Source organism: Gobius niger, assembly GCF_951799975.1.
Source record: "Gobius niger genome assembly, chromosome: 19".
Classification (NCBI taxonomy): domain Eukaryota; kingdom Metazoa; phylum Chordata; class Actinopteri; order Gobiiformes; family Gobiidae; genus Gobius; species Gobius niger.
Window position 1 is genome coordinate 8,730,404 of NC_136870.1, and position 20,958 is coordinate 8,751,361.

The 20,958-nt window shown below is 41.7% G+C and overlaps 1 protein-coding gene across 1 annotated transcript; it reads left to right on the top strand.

The window, feature by feature from the left end:
• Positions 1 to 79: 79 nt before the first annotated feature.
• Positions 80 to 20,918, top strand: gucy2cb (guanylate cyclase 2Cb; the record flags this gene model as incomplete). Its single annotated transcript, XM_079576823.1, has 26 exons — positions 80 to 281; positions 848 to 960; positions 2,436 to 2,503; positions 2,582 to 2,772; positions 5,697 to 5,799; positions 5,894 to 6,002; positions 6,206 to 6,344; positions 7,356 to 7,438; positions 7,528 to 7,636; positions 7,707 to 7,792; positions 8,028 to 8,126; positions 8,201 to 8,260; positions 8,659 to 8,730; positions 8,809 to 8,913; positions 10,421 to 10,504; positions 11,446 to 11,578; positions 11,660 to 11,797; positions 11,877 to 11,965; positions 12,037 to 12,128; positions 12,222 to 12,380; positions 13,460 to 13,652; positions 14,873 to 15,047; positions 15,403 to 15,501; positions 15,634 to 15,728; positions 15,806 to 15,882; positions 17,644 to 20,918. The coding sequence occupies 26 exons, from the start codon at positions 80 to 82 to the stop codon at positions 17,849 to 17,851; spliced, it is 3,081 nt and encodes a 1,026-aa protein (XP_079432949.1). The 3' UTR covers positions 17,852 to 20,918.
• Positions 20,919 to 20,958: the final 40 nt, after the last annotated feature.

The window sequence follows — 20,958 nt, forward strand, 5'->3', positions numbered from 1 at the left end:
ACTTCGACAGGACATTATAACAACAATAAGAAGTGAAGCATCTTTCTCTGGATTTCTTCTACCAAAGAACTTACCGAGAATGACTCTGGGAGGCTGGCGGTTGAGCGTGTGCGCCCTGTGGATTCTAGTGGCCCAGTCCAGCTGCATCAGACAATGCACGGAGGGAGTAATGATCAATGTGATTCTTCTCAATGATGAAGCTTTCCCCTGGAGCCTGAAGTATGTGGAGGGAGAAATACTGAAGGCCATAGAGAAGGACGCCGACATCAACGCTGCAAACAGTAAAGCAAGAAATCATGATATAGCATTGCCTTTATGACACAGCATTTGATGGAGCAGAGAATACTTAATATTCTTAATTTTAACGTGCAACAATAAGTTAAATCATGATTTTATAAGAGCTGCAAGTCATTACCGTAGTAAGATTTCAATCACTATTTCCACTGCGCCTTTGAGATAAAAGTAAATAGGCCTTTTGATGAAGGATATTCAGTAGAGAGTATGTTGTGTCTTTATTATTTGATTGGTGTTGTCTTTGATATAGGCTAAAACCTGTGACTACATTTGATTCATCTAAGTGATCCTTTCAGCATTCGTTTTTTTTAATCTGTTGCTTTAAAAAACAACTAAACACTGACATTTTGTAGTTAATTATACGTACAGTATGCCTATATGCCTATATGCCAGTCAAAACATTTATCTAGACATTTATTTATTTGTAGTTTATTATTGTTGATCATCTAATCAATTGTTTAACACTGTCTATTTAATTATTATTATTATTTATATTAAATAAGCTCTTTAGGTGAATTCTTTCCCTTTCATCTATCATAACTTTGTGTCCTAGACTGTACCTTCAGGATCAGGGCCAACTTTGCTGGAATGGATACGAGCTATTATAAGAGAGCAGGCTGTGCAAATAGCGTGTGTGAAGGAGTTCATGAGTTCACAAATTTGTCGGTAAGAGACACAACATTTTTTAAGGGTTGTTCTGATATTATTTTCCCAAGCCGATCCGATACCACTATCTGGGCTCAAGGCAGCTGCTGATACTGAACAAAAACAGGGAGGCTTGGAGAAAGATACTTTGCCCAAAAGTACATGGCTAAACAATATTAAAAACTAGCCTTTAAAATTCCTCTGAATATATTAATGATTGTCAAGCACAGATAGGAAACATGAAACTATTCAGTTAGCATTGATATCATTTCATTTTGTTGAGAATTTCAAGAGGAAAACAGCTTAATATCCAATGCACTGATGTAAACAAATGGGAGCGGCTAAGCTAAACTATAGGAATGAATGGGCCGCTAAGCTAATGAGCTAATGAGCTAATGAGCATGCTAATTGTACAGTTTCTTTCAAAACACCTGCTCCTTTCAACCTGGTTCACCAGCACTAATCAGGACTACATATTGACAATAGATATATTAAGTTTTAGATCTTTATTTGGGGTTTAAGTGAGAACTTTAAGCTCTATAGCAGGGGTAGGCACGTTTTCTTGACGGAGGCTGATTTTCTTTATTGTAAACAAACCGAGGGCCGAAGCCGCTGATTATTAGCCCAAAGTAAAGCACAACACTGGAAAAATGACCATTTTAAATGAGATAAATGACTTAAAATTGCTTGAATTAGTTCTTTTATGTTGAATTTGAGTTGGTTTGAACTAATCCCAAGATACAAATGCTACAGCGCCAATGGAACAAGAATAAAACCTACTTGAAATCAGACAAATCATTGATTTTAATGTGAAATGACACACAATTATCTGAATTAAGAGAATAAATACTACTAGAGGTTTTATCTAATCTCAGACCAGACAAAATCTACTCAAACCTTAGATTTAATCTCTTAATTCAAGTAGATTCATGTCATTTCTTCCTTAAAATGATTATTCTTTTTCCAGTGCACTTCCTTCAAATGCCAGTGTTGTACATAATACATGACCTCATTGGTGTATTGACAGTATTTCTACCTTTGTTTCTCCCATTTAACCCTAAGAGTGTTAAAAGTACTCTCTAATTGGTGTAATAAGGTTTCTCAAAATCATCTTGAGGGCCAGAGGTTCTGTGCTGGAGGGCCGGATTTGGCCCCCGGGCCTGGCGTTGCCTCCCCCTGCTCTATAGCTTTGGGCGCAGCTGCAGGTTCCGGCAGCGGAGCAGGAGGAGGGGCAGCTCTGTGTGTGGAGGAAAACACAGAAAGTATTGATACCTCAAATGAATATCTAGCTTCAATACCACTATATATTTTGAGAACCCTAATAGCAGTAGCCACAAAGTTAAACAGCCACATCTAGACCCTGGAACCGGTTAGGTGGTATCGGATCTACAAACCAAAACCAGAATCCCAATACCAGTATCATTGTAAGTATCAGAACAGCCCTAATGATGTATCTTTAGCCTTAACAAGCCATAATTCATAGAGGTAATTGACAGGAATCAAACATGCTGGGACATGCTGTGCTCGGACCCACCTGCACCTTTGCCACCCACGAAATGGTAAAGTAAGTGCTACTTTTTCGATCCCCTTATTGTGATCATTATTCAGCTCAAATATGAGTTGTGTCTTTTCTTCTGCCTAGTCCAGAAAAGGGTTTGAGCATCCAGACTCCTCTTCTCTCCGCGGGCAGTTTTGGTCTGTCCTGTGACGGCACGAGAAACCTCCAACGCCTCTTGCCACCAGCTCGAAAGATCATACACTTCTTCATTGAATTCTGGCATTTCCAAAACAAGCTCAAACCTAAATGGGACAAAACATATATTGTAAAGCACGGTCTCGATTACAATACAGAGAACTGTTGGTGGTAGGTTTTGTAACACGAAATGCACCGATAAAAGTTTCATGGAGATCCATCATTCATGCATTTACTGCACATATTTCATCAATCATCACAAATTCAACTGCTTAATTCCACTTAAAGGAACAGGCCACCGTTTTTACATACTGAGATATGTTCTTACGTGAGCTTAGACGAGTTGATGCGTAACTGTCTGGTCTTTGTGCGTGCGTTCAGTCACGCAGTTGTTAGCATTTAGCCGCTCCCAGCATATTCGTATAGCTCCAAACTAGGGTGACGTTAGAAGCTACCAAGTTCCACATTTTTCCTATTTAAATAAAGGTACGTGAAAAGTTACATGATCCAAGTCCAGCTACACAAAATTAAACATGTGGATTTTCAAAGGTTAGAATCTAAGCGGATTTAAAAGGGTACATTTATCAATATGTAAAAACGGTGGCCTGTTCCTTTAACCTTTTGTTTGCAGTGCTTGCTTTGACCTGAAGTCAGTCACTTGTCAATTAGTCAAATGATGATGGCTTATTGATTGATACATCAATCACTGTCTGTTGCATCAGTCAGTTGGCTAGTTCGAGATGACGCAGTTTTGACAGTCACGGTGCTGGTTAGATTTCGGTCCGACTTGCTCCAGACTCGCTCTGATGCCACGGACACGAAAACCCAACGAGACCAGCCGTCTGGGTCAGTCGCTGCATTTCTCCAAGAGCTACTGCAGCGGCTCCATGGCCCCGTGCATGATGGGAAAACGCCCACCTGTCAGCGGCTCAGGTGATTGGATGCGAGTCTGCTGTGATCAGACACGTGCTCCTCACTCGGCTCTGACCCCCTTCTTTCTCCTCAGCACAACATTTTAGATCGGAACTACGGAAAATCTGAGCTGCCAGTGTGACTGAAACATTTTTGACAGCACTTTCTCATTCGAACATGATACCAAGTCATCAGAACATAGATGATAACGTGTTCAAACGTAATACCAACTCATTCTAACGTGTTGCCAATGTCGTTTTAACGACTTCTTAAAGCCACACCGTGTAGAATTTTACCCAATTTTTTTTATTTTTATAAAAGCATTTATTATATGACATTTATTTTCGCAATTGAAGCACACCTCATAAATGTACAAACAAGCATGTACCTTTGCTTTGAGCGGCTCAGCTCTCCTAAGTTAAGACTGTAGCTTTACCGGGAGTGGGTACGTCTCCAGCTCATCGCCATGGAGATATCTCCCTCCTCTCCCTCCTCTCCCTCCTCTCCCACCTCTCCCTCCTCTCCCTCCTCTCCCTTCTCTCCCTCCTCTCCCTCCTCTCCCTCCTCTCCCTCCTCTCCCTACTCTCTCTCCTCTCGCTCCTCTCCCACCTCTCCCTACTCTCTCTCCTCTCGCTCCTCTCCCACCTCTCCCTACTCTCCCTCCTCTCCCTCCTCTCCCTCCTCTCCCTCCTCTCCCTCCTCTCCCTCCTCTCCCTACTCTCTCTCCTCTCGCTCCTCTCCCACCTCTCCCTACTCTCTCTCCTCTCGCTCCTCTCCCACCTCTCCCTCCTCTCCCTCCTCTCGCTCCTCTCCCACCTCTCCCTCCTCTCCCTCCTCTCCCTCCTCTCCCTCCTCTCCCTCCTCTCCCTCCTCTCCCTACTCTCCCTGCCCTCCCCGCAGCCCCATCTCGAACGTGCCTAATCTAACCAGCATGCACCGTGCGGCTGCAGACTGCTGTCAAAACTGCGTCCGTCTGGCTCATCTCAAATGGTACGGCAGCGTATTAGAGCCATAGTGATGAGTTTAAACATGCACATTTCTGTTTGCAAATTTCTTGACTTTTTTTTCTCACAAATCTGCTACTTTTTTCAGGCAGACTTGCAACTTTTTTATCGCAAATTTACATGTTTCAACCTCTCGAAAACTTGCTCCTTTTTTTCATGAAAATCTTCTTTTCTTTTCTTTTTTGATGGCCCTAACACACCGTCATACTAACAAGCCTTATGGTTGATATTTGCAAAAAAAAGGCGAGACAACAACAATAATTGTACACTCACATAAATGTAACTCGTTACTCGCTAATAATTCAAAATGTTTTGACTTAAATGATGAGAAACACAACATAAAAGAATGTGAACATTTTAAAAGAAAATACCATAAAAACATATAAAAATAAATCATTATGAAGAATTAAGTAAACAAACCAAGAAACAACAAAAATGAAGATTTGTAACTTAAAGATATACTCACAGTGGCATGAGTTACTCTTTTTTAAGAGTACATACACTGTGCATCTTTTAACATCACTCAAGTAGAAGTAAAAAGTACTGTATGAAAAAACGACTTGCAAAAGTACAATTACTTCAATTGCTTCATTGTGTAAATGTGACTGAGTACTACCCACCTCAATCTGGTTATACAGGCCAGTCTATCAGCACATTACATAACTGCTCATTGCATCATTTTCTCACATTTGACAGATAATCCTGCTAATCCAGTCACATATGTTTAAAACAACGACATAACTGAAAGCATAGAAATAAAAAGATTTGTATGGTTGGTTGAAAGTTCACACCTCATGCTCTGCATTTGTCCTCTTAGTTTTTACATTACAACCTTGTCAATACAATACTTTTTTTCCTTCTGCAGGTACATAGAAGGCCTGGATTTAAATAATAATGATTTCATGAAAAACAATACAAAGAAAGCGATACGGACACTAGATGAGCTGAAATATGAGATCAACCCCTCCAACAGAACGAGCAACTGTAAGCATGTCATTTCACTTTAGCCGTAGTGTAGACAGATTTATAAAAAAGCTCTACTTTTCTTTTATCATTATTTTATTATCACAAAAACTATGATCCTTGCTGTGTACTTCCTGTTTTGGATTTCATGTTGGGTTTGTCTGTGTGTCTGTTTGTATTTGCAGTGTTTATCATGTGTGGATCACCGCCGGACGTGGAGAAGGCCAAGAAGGGCATCCCAGGGGCGAATAGTGCTGATATCCTCTTCTTCCTCATCGATCTGTACAAGTCAGTGCTCTTGATTCAAGTTGGATTGCTAATGCCATAAGAAATGTACAAGACAGACTGTGAAGTGTTTCTTACCTTCTGTATGTCCACACAGTGATCAGTACTACATTAACACAACATCAATGCCCTTTATGAGAAACGTGCTTGTCCTGACGATGCCCAACGACAGGAACTACACTATACGCAACACTACGAAAGACCAGGTTCAATTAAAATACTAAGCATTTACTCAAGCACTTTTACTCAAGGAACCTTTCAAAGAGTTGTATTTTTTCAATTGTACTTGTGTAGTATTTTTTTAAGCATCAATACTGTTAATGCTACTGTAGATGATCGAGTTTTATTTGTATTTATATTTTCGATATGTGCTTTATATATTATATTTATACTACTATATGTACTGCAGATGAACGACTTTATGGCTGCTTACCACGACGCGGTGTTGTTTATTGGGGAAGTGATGAGAAAGATCAGCCCGCCTGATTCAGAGGGAAGGATTGATCTAGATGTCAATGCCAGTCTCTTCAGAAACACCTCTTTTAACGGTATGAACCACAGAATAATTAGAGATGGATGATTACCTATTCAGCCCCATTCAAGGTCCCGAGTCATCTGTGAAACTTACATGGGTGCTCAATCTCCTCCTGTTCCTTAAAAGGGCAAAACCCCCAGTGTTGTCACATGGGTCATAGCGATATATAGAAAAAATAAAACTCTTTGGAGCCAGGCATATAAGCCGTTCTAGGGGAGTTCTGAAGTCCTATTAGAATCCTGTCTACCAAGTGTCCAGGGGTTGTTTTACAGCAATGTCAGCTCCCTGCCATGAGGACCATAGAGAAGCTCATTCCTCGCCCATTGACAGGAACACAAGGAGTTTGACTTGGTCAAAATGACGTTTTACAGACTATGGATTCAAGACACGGCGTATTGTGCAAAACAATCAAAGTGTACAGTAACCTTTGCTGAAACTGCACTAATATGAGTTCAGAAGGTGGTGAGGCAATATACTGTATGTTACATTAAGATAAGATAAGATGATACTTTATTGATCTCACAGATGGAGAAATTGCATTAGATGAGAGAGCATCCGGCAGCAGCACCCATTCAGTGCGCTGCCGGGCTCTTGCGCTTGGCCACGATGTTCTTGGCCGCACAGGTGTAGTTGGCCGTGTCGGACAGACGCGCCTGCTTGATGATCAGGTTGTGTCCACGGTGATGTAGAAGTTCCTGTCCTCGGCCGGGTCGATGATCTCGTTGTCCTTCAGCCACTCCACCCGCATGACCTTGGAGGATGGAGAAACTGTAGCTGCCCTCTGTCTCTGATCATCTGAAACGGTGCACCGCCTCCTGGGCTTGTCCCCGTCTCAGAGCGTGGTGTCCTGCACTGGTCAGCTCCACCTCGTCCTTCCTCTTCCTCCTGCACAGCTCCCTCCACAGTCTATCACCATCTCCTCGTTGGTCCCTTTTGTTGTTTCCTGTAGCTCCTCTTGTGACGCCTCCTCCGTGCTGCAGGTGTGGGGGAATATTATGTCAAGTTATCATTGTCATTTCTACAGGGACTGCTGGAAAGTACCGTCTGGATCCGCAAGGGGACAGAGATGTGACTTTTTCCATTATTTACACCACATTAACAAACAAAGTATGAATTTTATTTCACCTCTAAATCACCTGATCTCATATTGTCATACACTGTATGTTTTCATCGATTCTTTTCTTTTGCTTTTGCAGTATGAGAAATTATTCACTTTTGACACAGAGACGTCGTACACACACGTAGAAGCAACAGATCCTAATTTTATTTGGGGATCGAAACTCCCAAATGATGCTCCCGATAGGGGTAAAGTCAAACGTTTTTAATTGTATTCGTTCATAGCATTGTTTTTTGACATATTTCTCAAAAATGTTAGGTCCTGACATTGAGGACGTCATAGTGACGGTACTGGCCGTGACTGTGGTAGTTGTGGCCACGATTGCCTTCATTTTCTACAGGCAAGTGACCATCGTGGGCACTGTGATCAGTACAGATGGGTTATTTTTACACTGGCACTTCAGATGGGGGTGAGCTTTGTACAGCTACTAGTTAGACAGGGTTTGGGGGACCGTTTTGTATTTTCCAGTTTATAATTCTAGTTATTTTTGAGCTTCTGCGTTTTCACCTTAGCAGTACTGTTCTGCCCAATAAAGCCTATACCCCTATAATAATAGTGTATATATATTAAATCAGACAGAACAAAAAAGAGCGGCGGCTACGACAGCGCTGGTCCCACCTAAACTCTGACCATGTCATGCTGCTTGAGGACAATGAACACAATGTGCCCATCCTCAAGGTACAGACGACATATTATACTGTCCTTATAACCGCTTTATGATGTACGGCACAGTGATTCCCTCTGTTTTCCAGATTGAAAATGAGAAAAAAAAGAAGAACTTCAAGATTCGCAGAGCCATTTATGACAAGAAGGTATGAGGAGCATCATCTATAGGGATTTTTGTGCTGTTGTCATTTCCCATTAGCAAATATAATAATAAAAATAATGAAAACAAAATATCGTGTCTCCGTTGGGTTTATGCACAACTAAAGTCCAACTCTGGTGGCCATCTTGTAATTTTAAAATCCTTTGTAGAATTTTTTTTTTTTTTAAAGTGGTTTGATGGTTATATGTATACCTGTACTAGGTAAGCAACAGTTCTTGAAAGAATGAGTGAATATTTTGTCTACTCTGCCCACCAGAGTATTGATAAGAACAGTAAACACAAACTAAAAATAATGATAATTGAAAGAGATAACATTAGTTTCCTCTAAGATGAATAATTATGTGCAATTTATAACTCATTATTTCTTTGTAATTCTCGTTTCAGATTGTCATCCTGAAGGAGCTGAAGCACACGGACGGGAACTTTGATGAAACGCAGAGGATCGAGCTGAACACGGTAACACAAGCGGCTCCGGTGATTTTGTAAAAGTACTATTTCGCACGATTTGAAGGTAGTGTCTGACTCTGTGCGCAGCTGCTCCGTATTGACTACTCCAACCTGACCAAGTTTTATGGCACGGTGCAGTTTGACCAGGGCGTGTTCGGAGTGTTGGAGTACGGAGAGAGGGGATCACTCAAGGTACTGATGGTGTGAGCACATCCCAACAGGCCATTTACTGCTTTACTTTCTAAAGACCATTTCTCAAGTTACTAAGTTACTCGTTTTAGCGGTTATTTCATCAACATGGCGACTTAATAAGAAGACTTTAAGAAGGGGGATCGGAGGGTGTGTTCCAATTACAGAGGAATCACCCTCCTCAGCCTCCCCAGTAAGGTCTACTCCAGGGCGCTGGAGAGGAGGATCCGGCCGATGGTTGAACCTTGGATCGAGGAGGAACAATGCGGTTTTCGTCCTGGTCATGGCACACTGGACCAACTCTATACCCTCCATCGGGTGCTCGAGGGTTCGTGGGAGTTCGCCCAACCAGTCCACATGTGTTTTGTGGATCTGGAGAAAGCGTTCGACCGCGTCCCTCGTGGTGCCCTGTGGGGGGTGCTCCGGGAGTATGGGGTCCGGGCCCCTCTGCTAAGGGCTGTCTGTTCCCTGTATGGCCGCAGCAGGAGCTTGGTTCGCATTGCCGGCAATGAGATGGACAGACGGATCGGTGCGGCGTCAGCAGTGATGCGGTCGCTGTATCGGTCTGTCGTGGTGAAGAGGGAGCTGAGTCGGGGCAAAGCTCTCGATTTACTAATCGGTCTACGTTCCCACCCTCACCTATGGTCATGAGACTTAAGTAATGACCGAAAGGACAATATCGTGGATACAAGCGGCCGAAATGAGCTTTTTTCACAGGGTGGCTGGGCGCACCCTTCGAGATTGGGTGAGGAGCTCAGTTACCCGAAAGGAGCTCGGAGTTGAGTCGTTGCTCCTTCACGTCGAAAGAAGCACCAGAGGCGACCATTAGGCATCTGCCTAATGGTCGCTGGTGGGACTATGTCTCCGAGTTGGCCTGGTGTCGCCTCGGGGTCCCCCCAGAACAGCTGGAGGAGGTGTGTGTGGATCGGGAAGTCTGGGCTGAGTCTGCTGCCCCTGCGACCCGGCCCTGGATAAAGTGGAAGAAAATGGATGGATGGATGGCGACTTATAAAAAAAAAAAAATATGAGCAGCATAATTCTAGACATAGTTTGGGCTGGGGACATCGCTAAGACTGCGGTTCTTTTAGCAGTATAGACTGAAATTCACCAGTTGATATTTTAGTCCTGATGTTAATGCTTCTGTGTGAATTGTAAATGTGCCCAGTGAACAGAATAATGAGGAAAATATAAATGTATATATATATAAATAGAAATTTTAATTGCAATCTCAATACTAGTCACGAAACATCACATTTACGTAGGTATTTTCCAAAATCATCAGTTTTATCACCTACACACCAATTGAAATTGTTATCATATTAACACGGCATAAGCCTGCTATTTCCATACAGTGTGCAGCCGCAACTTCTATTTGTACATTAAAACACATCTCTGGGAAAATGGGACATAAAATATTCAAAACAAAGCATCAAACTCAATTTATAAAGATGTAAAAAAAAAAACACATAACATAATAACATTGAACAAACGTTTTCTTCTCTGTTTGCAGTATGTGCTCAATGATAAGGTGTCCTACCCCGAGACCTTCATGGACTGGGAGTTTAAGATCTCAGTCATGTATGACATTGCTAAGGTAAGCCATCCATGTAAGGCCTTCCATACGACCCATCTTACATAATTCACAGTGCCAGAGCCAGGCCTTATGTAATGTGTGGTTAAGTGAGTGAATACTATGAGGGAAGACGGGGACCATGTGCTGCTTTGTTATCGCAGCCTTTGGAGAGTGGCTTTTACTAATAATAGTGCAGACATGTTATTAGGCATTAGTACAGCTGTTGGAAAGCATGAGCAAATAACCATTTGTTAATTATTTTAAAACACCTAAATGGATGCTGTATGTGTTGCCGTAGTAACACTGCTACATTCCTGTATTGTGTTCATGTTTATGAATAATAAATGATCAATGAAAATTGGCAAATGCTTAATGGTGTTTAGTCATTATGCTGTGTTACTTTAAAATATTTTGTAAAGATATAATTATAAGCATTCTACATACAATGAAATACACCATTAGTCCAGCGCTCAGGTCTCTGCACTGTCGCTCAGAGGATAGTCTTCAAAATAGGTCTTCATGGCTGAGCCCTAAGTAAATTTCTGACATGTTAGAGTGTGAACCCTCTCGGGCCCTGAGAACCTCAGGGAGGGGTCTCCTGCTGGTTCCAGAGTCAGGACTAAACATGATGAGAACCTCTAGGAGTGGTCTCCTGCTGCTAGTTTGATGCAACAAAAATCAGGCCTCTGCACTGATATTCTCAAGTCCAGGATGAAAGCACTTGTTTTTAGTTGTGCACATGACAACTGAAAGTATTTGATCAGCAGTTCACTTTTAATGACATTGATAAATGCTTATGTTTCATTGATTGATTTAACAGCCTTCCTGTCATCTTAAAGAGTAAACACTGACATAGTTTATTGAATAGTGGCTGTAGTAACTTCTAATTGTCAGAAGAGGGCACTAAAGGCCAGTATAGTTTTCTCTCTCAAAAGGCCTCAACTCAACCATTCTGTCTCCAGGGCATGTCCTACCTCCACGCCACTGACCTCCAGGTCCACGGGCGTCTCAAGTCCACCAACTGTGTCGTGGACAACCGCATGGTGGTCAAGATCACCGACTTCGGCTGCAACACATTACTGGTCCCTGTCAGAGGTACAATACAAATATATATATATATACAGTACATACCCTATATTTAAAAGCAAAGTATTAAAATTTGCTTTGTCTGTTCAGATTTATGGACAGCACCAGAGCATTTGAGGAAACAGGGCACATCGCAAAAGGGCGACGTGTACAGCTTTGCCATCATTGCACAAGAGATCGTCTTCAGAAAATGCACCTTCTACACTGAGTGCTGTTCAGACAGAACAGGTGAAGCAAAATAAACAGTCATTCTTACCAAATAGAGCCCATTGTGCATAAATAATAAAATAAATAATGTCTCCTGTAGAAAAACTGTCTCGGGTGCAGTGTCCAGGGGTGACCGTCTTCAGACCGGACCTCGACTTTGCAGCTTCAGAGACAGAGAACGAGGTGGGTGTGAATGTTTTAACACTTTATTATGGGTTCAGTCAATACTACAATAACATCTATGCATTGTCTCTTGTAAGGTGTACATGTTGATCAAAAGCTGCTGGGATGAGGATCCAGAACGCAGGCCCGACTTTAAGAAGGTGGAAAACAGTCTGGAAAAGAGCATAAGGTAATCTGCCATGCAAGTGTATCGTGAATGGTTAAACTGGAAAATCATGCGATCGAAACTCGTGAATAAGGCTTGTCTTGTCGTCTGCCGTAGCAAAATCCACAACCACGACAACGAGAGCTACATGGACAACATGATCCGGCGCCTGCAGATGTATTCGAAGAACCTGGAGCACCTGGTGGAGGAGAGGACCGCCCTGTACAAATATGAGCGGGACAGGGCGGATGACCTCAACTCCATGCTGCTCCCAGGGTCAGACTAAACACAACAATGTTCCCTCATTCGAACACATGTACCTGGAGTTCTGTTTGTAAATCTGTAAATCCAAGCCCTATTTGACATGTCCGTCTCATGGCATTTATATAACTTTAACATAATGTAATATCCCACCCCGCAAAAAGCAGAAACTTAACAAGCATTTAGCTCAGAGGCCACTTTACGCGCTAATTAGTATGTAAAGTAAATGATTGATTTCTAACTAGGCTTTGATAGCACCTAAATATGGTGGACGGGTTGACCAGGGTGACCAGATCTTCCACATTAAAGACTGGGACACAATGGGAGTTTGTGGGAGCAGCCAGAGTCGCGCCTCATTTCAAAGCTAAGACCTACAAAACTGATCCTTTTGTTCCTTTTTCATCACTTTTTTGTCACCTGTTTTTTTTGCGTTTTTGTTCAGTCACTATAGAAACTTTGTGTTTGACATACAGATGGCCCACAATCCTAAAGTGATGGTAAAAAACCGGGACACTTGGGACAGAGCTTGAGTAAAACTGGGACAAATCAATGGTTTTGGAAAAATCCACTGGAACACGGGACAGAGGGCTCAAAACTGGCACTGTCCCGGATAAACAGGGACATCCGGTCACCCTATTTTGAACACCGCTTCTCTTTATTTATTTCTATGCCGCAGTCCTTCTTTGCAGACCTCCCGCCCATGCTCCTGCTTCGTAGCACAGCCTGCCTCAGTATTTAATACCTCTACATCTCGTTCTCAGCTGTTTTGAGATGCAGTTATTCCAAATGCCAGCAGAGGGCGCAAGTCTCTGTCTGGACTCAGTGAAAGGCGAGTCCATTTGAAAGCGTTTTGAGGCTGAATATGCATAGGATGATTTTATATGAGGTTTTTTATGTGTCTTCATGTTTATCTAATTCTTGCTTTGATTAGATGATGTCCAGGTGAGTGTCAGTCATGATTTTCCACCAATAAAGTGGCAATTTCATGAAGAAACGTGTAAAGGAGTGTGTTTAGGAAGAAGCTCCGTAGACCTGTATCTTGCCCATTGCCCACTGGTACAGTGTGGTCACAAAGGTCCCGCGTCTCGTTGCAGACCCGTGGTGAAGAGCCTGAACGAGACCGGAGCCGTGGAGCCCGAGCTGTATGAGGAGGTGACCATATACTTCAGCGACATCGTGGGCTTCACCACCCTGTGCCAGTACAGCACGCCCATGGAGGTGGTGGACATGCTCAATGACATCTACAAGAGCTTTGACAGCATCGTCGACCTCCACGACGTCTACAAGGTACAGGTTTATAGGGGTTTGTGGAAAAATCTGGAAAATAAAAAAGTACTTCTTGAAGTGGTCAAAGTGCATATGACAGGTTTTAATGCTTTTGAAAATATGACTTTCATAGATGGATAGATATCATCTTTTTTCTTTTGTAAATGATAATTTTATGTCACTGAAGCAGCAAGAAAAGTTGGGCCAAAAGGTTATTTTTAAGCTTTTTTTTTCTTCCAAGGAAGGGACATAGAAGTAAAGTTCCATAGCAGTTTGACTTAGGAGGAATAGGCCACCGTTTTTACATACTGAGATTTTTCTTACCTTAGCTTTGACGAGTTCTTTAGGACCTGTCTGAATATGGTTACGTGAAGTGTTACGCTACAAAGTATAATTACACAAAATTAAACAATGTGGATTTTCTAAGCGGATAAAAGGGGGAACTATATTGTAAGGCGTAATAATACCAGGAGTAGTTCGAAATCCACGCAGTAATCTTCACTTTACTGCGCAGTAATCTTCACTTTACTGTGCGGATGCCAAATTACTCCTGGTATTATTACGTTATTATTATTGTTTGTGAGTGACAGTGCAGAATTTTAGAGGCAGTTGTGGTGAACCGGTCTGGGCTCATTCTGCACATTAGGACATGGCAAGTACGGCATGGCAAGTACATGGAAAATACATAATTTGAACATGGCAACAGTTGTTTGCCTTTATGTATGTTCAATTTCAATAAATTATTGGAAAACCACTTGAGATGGCACATCTTGTTTGCAAGGGGGGCTAACACATAAAACAAATACAACACATAATTTCACAAACATAAACACTTCCTGTCAGTGTCCAATAAGGAAGTGAAACTATAAAATATTTAAGTGTCATGTGCACAAAGAGTCATTCAACGCTAAGATACTCAGGAAAAAAACAAAAACAAGTAAGGAAACATGAAGCACTTTGCGCTAGTAAGCATTAAAACCACTTTGCAATTACTGGACAAATTCTCAAGTCCGTGTGATTTCACCAAGTATTCAGTGATGATGAGAGCAAACACTTAATGAAGGTTTTAATTATCATTAATTATAACAACAATAACAAAGCTTTCCTAAAGGGATTGTGGAAAAATAAACTTTACAAATGGATATGATCTTTTATGAGAAAAAGAACCTAGTGCTCAGAAATAGCATTGACGTTCAGCCTGTGCGCATATGGCAGAGGTCTGACCTTGTGTACCTGCTCAGGTGGAGACCATAGGCGACGCATACATGGTGACCTCAGGGTTACCCAAGAGGAACGGGAACAGACACGCGGTGGACATCTGCCACATGGCCCTGGACATACTGGCCTTTATGGGCACATTCCAGCTCCGCCACCTGCCCGGCATCCCAGTGTGGATACGCATAGGGGTGCATTCAGGTACGTTCGCTTTTTGTTACATAATGGAGGTTGCGGAGATGGCTTTGCTTTCTGCTTTTGATAGTCCTAATTTCAATTTGAGACGACCAAAATTTCCCTAGAAAGCAGAAGGATGGGACAAATGACCAATCAGGGACAATACTTTAGCCTTAACTAGAAAGAGCATAACACAAACAAAACAAAGTTGCACTTTTGAGCACCATAATCTTATCAAATAAGAGTCAGTTTTTGCAGTTTTCTTCTTGGCCTTTTTGCAAAATTTTGCCTCTTTCATCTTTGGCAGCTGCCCTTTGTCTGAAACGTCAGCATTATGAAGTTATGAATAATATTATTTTGTGTGTTTCTTTGACTGTAGGCCCATGTGCAGCTGGTGTGGTTGGGGTCAAGATGCCCAGATATTGTTTGTTTGGGGACACAGTGAACACAGCGTCCCGGATGGAGTCGACAGGGCACCGTAAGTAAAATAAATGTCCGTATTGAGTTTGTGGAATCCATTTAGCTCTAATTTATGTCACAATGAACATATAAGTCTTGAGTAATTACCGAGTCGATCAATCATCCTAATTGAATAATATTTGTTTTTCAGCGCTGAAGATCCATGTCAGTCAGCCCACGATAGACATCCTTCAAAGGACAGACACTGAGTTTGAGTATGAATGCAGAGGAGAGACTTTTCTGAAGGTGTGCGTTTTTAACACACAAAACTGTAAAGAACATGCCTTTTAGAGCTAAACGGATGAGTCTAATGTCTCCTAAAGGGAAAAGGAGCAGAGACAACGTACTGGTTAACAGGAGAAAAGGGGAACAACTTTGACCTTCCCACTCCACCCACAGCGTGAGTAATACTTGTCTTTTGTCAAAGTTGGGACAAAGGGGGTCTCCTGTTTCAAAGAAGTCTTTGCTCTTTAGTCTTGTTTCAGGAACAAAGCAAGCACTCAATGTAAACGCGGTATTAAAAGTCATTAAAGGAATCAAGGCCTTAAATATCACTAAAAACATTAAATTGTATTCAAACTGGCATTAAATGTTTTTTTTTAATTGCTCAAATTACTGTATAAGTTACCGAAAAAAACTAAACGATGGTCTAAAATTAACAACACTTTTTTGCTAAAAAGTTTTTTGTGTGTGTGTGTGTGGCATTAAAGGGACTATACGGAGTTTAAAAATGTTAAAATGATGTATTTTCCTCCCCCTACATGTTTAAGCAATGTCCTAATGTGTAGAATGACCCAGACCTGTTCACCACAACTGCCTCTAAAATCCTGCACTGTCACTCAAAACGTTGTTGCTTCGGGTTCGAAGTGCCGTCATGCACGAGCTTAAAGGAATAGGCCACCGTTTTTACATACTGAGATATGTTCTCACCTTAGCTTTGACGAGTTCTTTAGGACCAGTCTGATCTTCCCTCGTGCCTTCAGTCACGTAAACAAAGCGCAGACGGCGTTAGCATTTAGCCTCTCCCCCTCTCCACTAAAGCTCCAAAACAGGTCAAGATAGAAGCTACCAAGCTCTTCCACGTTTTCCCTATTTAAATATGGTTACGTGAAGTGTTCCACTACAAAGTATAATACACAAAATTAAACAATGTGGATTTTCTAAGCGGATAAAAGGGGGGACTATATTGTAAGGCGTAATAATACCAGGAGTAGTTCGAAATCCGTGCAGTAATCTTCACTTTACTGCGCGGATGCTAAACTACTCCTGGTATTATTACGCCTTACAATATAGTCCCCCCTTTTATCCGCTTAGAAAATCCACATTGTTTAATTTTGTGTAAGCTTGGTAGCTTCTATCTTGACCTGTTTTGGAGCTATAGTGGAGAGAGGGGCTAAATGCTAACGCCGTCTGCGCTGTGTTTACGTGACTGAAGGGACGGGTGAAGATCAGACAGGTCCTAAAGAACTCGTCAAAGCTAAGGTAAGAACATATCTCAGTATGTAAAAACGGTGGCCTATTCCTTTAATATAGAAGGTGCAGTTACACGTATGACCTGAGGTGGCAGTAGTGAGTATAAAATGGACAACTTGCATCTAGCCCCTTTAAAATATAGTATTGCTTGCTTCTGCGTGTATAAGCCCTGGGAATGAGTTATGCAAAAATAAAGTGCCAGAAAGTTTTATTTGATGGGAACTCTAAAAGGATGGTCTATGAGAACCCAGGGATATTGTGTAGTTACAAAGACATTTATTCGAGCTCTCGTTGATTAAATAATAATAACAATGCATTGGTTTTATAATAGCGTTTTTGCATTATGATCTGACAGGATCGGGCTTAGCAAAGACAGCATGGCTAACTGTGTCCGTCTCTGCTTTATTCGTACCATGTTCCTATAGCAAAACACACCAGCTTCCCTTGCAATGAGCTACATGTCGTCAGCCTCCTTGCATAAAGTCATATTTCAAGGTTTTGTGGTAATAGGGAAAACACCTTGGTTTCCTGATGAATTACACAGAAATGTTTTGCCTTCCAATTCCTTTCCACAACTTTCTACATAAACTACAGCAAAGGAATGAAGTGGATCTGTTATTGCCTGACCTGAAGCACATTAAGGTTTTCACTTTTGAGCTGTACCTTCTCCCTCGCCTGTCCTCTTCAGAGAGAACTTCCAGCGGCTGCAGCACGACCTGGCCCACATGATCGTGGAGTGTCTGGACCGGCGCTCCAGAGGCTCCATCAGGAGGAAGAGGCCCCTCCTGAGTCAGAGCAGCGACGCCCCGCAGGACCAGGGGCCCGACTGCGACAGCGAGCAGCCCGAGTACCTCCACCTGGCCACGGTGGACAACACCCTCAGCACCTTTCTGTAGGAACTCAGCCACGTACTCCACGCTTCATATTGTTTTCTACGCATCTTGTTAAACTTTGTAGAGTGTCAGTGTGTTTTTATGTACCAGACTACGCGATTTTACTCACATTTATAGTAAAGTAAAAAGACAAAGACCGTATTGCGAAACCATAGTAGCGTGTTTTATTGATATTTGGTGAATCATCGATGTATAAATTGACCTGTAACGTAGCTTAGGTCCCAAATGAATGAAAAAAAAAGCAGTGTTTGAGGCCAGTAAAGGTTTATCAGAGACATTACATTTCCTTTGTGACACTTGTAGAAGTCTGTAACAATGTTTTTTTTGCACAAAATCGACAAGGAACGCTCTTATACACGTGTAAAACAAGCTTGGTATTGCAATAAAAAACATATACAAAATAAAACAACATGCAAAACGTTTCATTTCTGTGGACGACAAGCCGACAGACAGCGATCAGAGCTATGGTCGTTGTATCCTCAGGTAGAAAAAAATATCGACTACAAAACATTTAACACCCCTTTAATCAGTAACATTCAAAATAAATTATACAACAGAACATGTAAAAAATAGTTTTCAGAAACACTAATATAAAATAGCTTGATCAGTCCTCAGTGTGTCTTGTTTACAGTAGCCACACAAACACCAGCTTTTACAGCCTGTTAGAGCTTCAGACGATGAAGACAGTAACCACACGGGCAACGCTCTGTTTCTGAGAGAAATATCCAAACTGAAAATACACCGATGCTGAGGCTTGACTTTGTGTTGTTGTCGTTGCTATGGACTAAATCCACAAACATAAGTTATATTAATCTGGACCAGCCAAGTCTGCAGAGGCCCCGAGGAACATGCAATGACTTGAGCTACTTGGGATTTTTGAGGAAAGTGACCTAGACATTGTTCAAGGAACTTCCTGTGTGCTCATAACTGTTTCCTTTCCCCACGTTTCATTCAACAACTTAAATATAAGTCAGTGTAAGCCATGCTGATTACTTCAGATTGTAGTGCTAGTTTTTCGTATGATGCAGGTTGTATGTTGTCTGCCAACTAGGGGGTCATTTATCAAGACAGGTGAATAGCAAGTGAAGGAAAACTGGATATAGCTAATTGTTGGCATGTTTACCTTTTGAAATGTGTCTGTATTACATGTCTAGGGCCCAAAGTTTGATATGAAAATTTAAAAAATGTGTAAATGACTGTGCTGCTAACCCGTACAAACACCTGGTAGAAATAAAACAAGGACAGGAAACAGTTCTGATCACAGAAAGTTAACAACATTGTTTGCATTTGCAGCAGTTAGAATTCAGCAAATATTTTTAGCTTTTAAGTTTGTATAAGTGTTTGTTTCTTGTGGACAGCGTCGGTAATTGCCATGTCAGAGCCTCTGCGTTTTGACAGATAAAGGGTCAATTCTATCACAGAGTTCAGACCTGCGATCCGCCTCAGTATCACGCTAAAGGCTCTGTAGAACACGAGGTCACATGGACACAGCCTGTCGAAAAATGCATGTTACAGTAGAGTTGATGTGCTGTTTGAACTGAAGGCACCAAATCATCTCTGAATGTGTAAGGTAGAGTTATCTGATCTGTCAGTCTTATGCCTCCACTAAGAGTTGTCTGTTGACGACAGCAAGCGTATGTAACAGCATGATCATTGTGCAACAGTCCCAAAATGGCTAACAGGGTTTCAAAACTTCACTATCTCTCTACGTGTACACTTAAGTTACTGATTCACTTGACAATACAGAGGCTAGTTCGCTTTCATGGGTACCGGAATAGAAAAATAACTGTCTGAGGGTTGCATTCATGTTCTGAAATAAAAACTTCCACACGGCGGCTATAGAACTACATGATGGCACCAGATATTCAAACCAAATTCACCAACGTTGTAGTCTTTGTTTACTATATTAGGGCCTGTCAAATGAACATCTGTATGACTGAACGATGCCACCACTTGTTTACGCTTTGGGCTAAATAGAGAGAAGTTTCTGCTTTTTGACTTAAATCCAATAGGCTTTGGGATCTGTGCTTGGAAACCTACGCTCGCAACTGTTTCTTTTGTTTAACGATCAAATAAAAGTAAGATAAGACAAAAGTCAAATAAAGGTAAAGGTAGTTCTTATTGTGGCACATATCGGCACATATCACCAACAATGAAAACACAGAAGTCATGGTATGTAATGTTTTTAGGTAGGTTTTTTTGCCACGTACTGTTATATAATATTTCGGTGTGACTTAAAGCAGTACTAAGTAACTTGTTTACCTTAATAAATCCTTTCCGCAGTCCCTAATACAAGTGTTAATGGGATGATTGGAGGGTCTTTCATCTCCCCCTGGTGTCTCTGGCCAGAAAACCACAATTATAACTTCGCTGCCATCGGATCGGAGTCACCAATACACACTAATGGAATCACGAAAATAAGCTAACAGGCTAACGGGCAAAGCTAACTGCGGGCTAGCGCCACTTAAACAGTATTTACAGCTAAATTTGAGTGAAAAAAATGATCTCCATTATGTAATTGGATGTACAATATCCCTCTCTCTCTTTGTCTTTTCTGTCAGCGTAGTATTTACTCTCACGGACAATTAATGAGTAAAAAAATGCAACACCTGCAGTGGCGCTTATGGCCTCTACGGGCACGAGTTACTTAGTACTGCTTTAACTCCCAAAAGGAATAAAACAAGGCCCGGAAACAGTTGCGAGCACAGGAAGTTAGCTGAACTAGCATGATGCTGTTGTGATTGTCCATGCACAGATCCAATTTAAAGCAGGCTCTTGTGAGAGTTCTGACTTCACATGAACGCAACCCGATCTTTCTTTCTGATTGTCTGACACTACACTGTTGGGCTCGCAGCCTGGGAGAATGTCAGTGTTTTTCCTGTTGATGCTCTCTGGTAGTTAGAGGTCAGGAACAAACTGGGGAAGTCCCACAGGCACAAATAACCGCACAGGTCAGAGTTACACGGAGAGGCCAAACAAATGCATTTTTTAAAGTTAGGGGGCCCTATATTCGGGAAACATGTACTCTTAGCAAACCAGAAATAAATAGCGTTGCACTTCTAATGGCAACAAGTAACATAATTAAGTACAAAACCTGTTGTCAAGTCTAC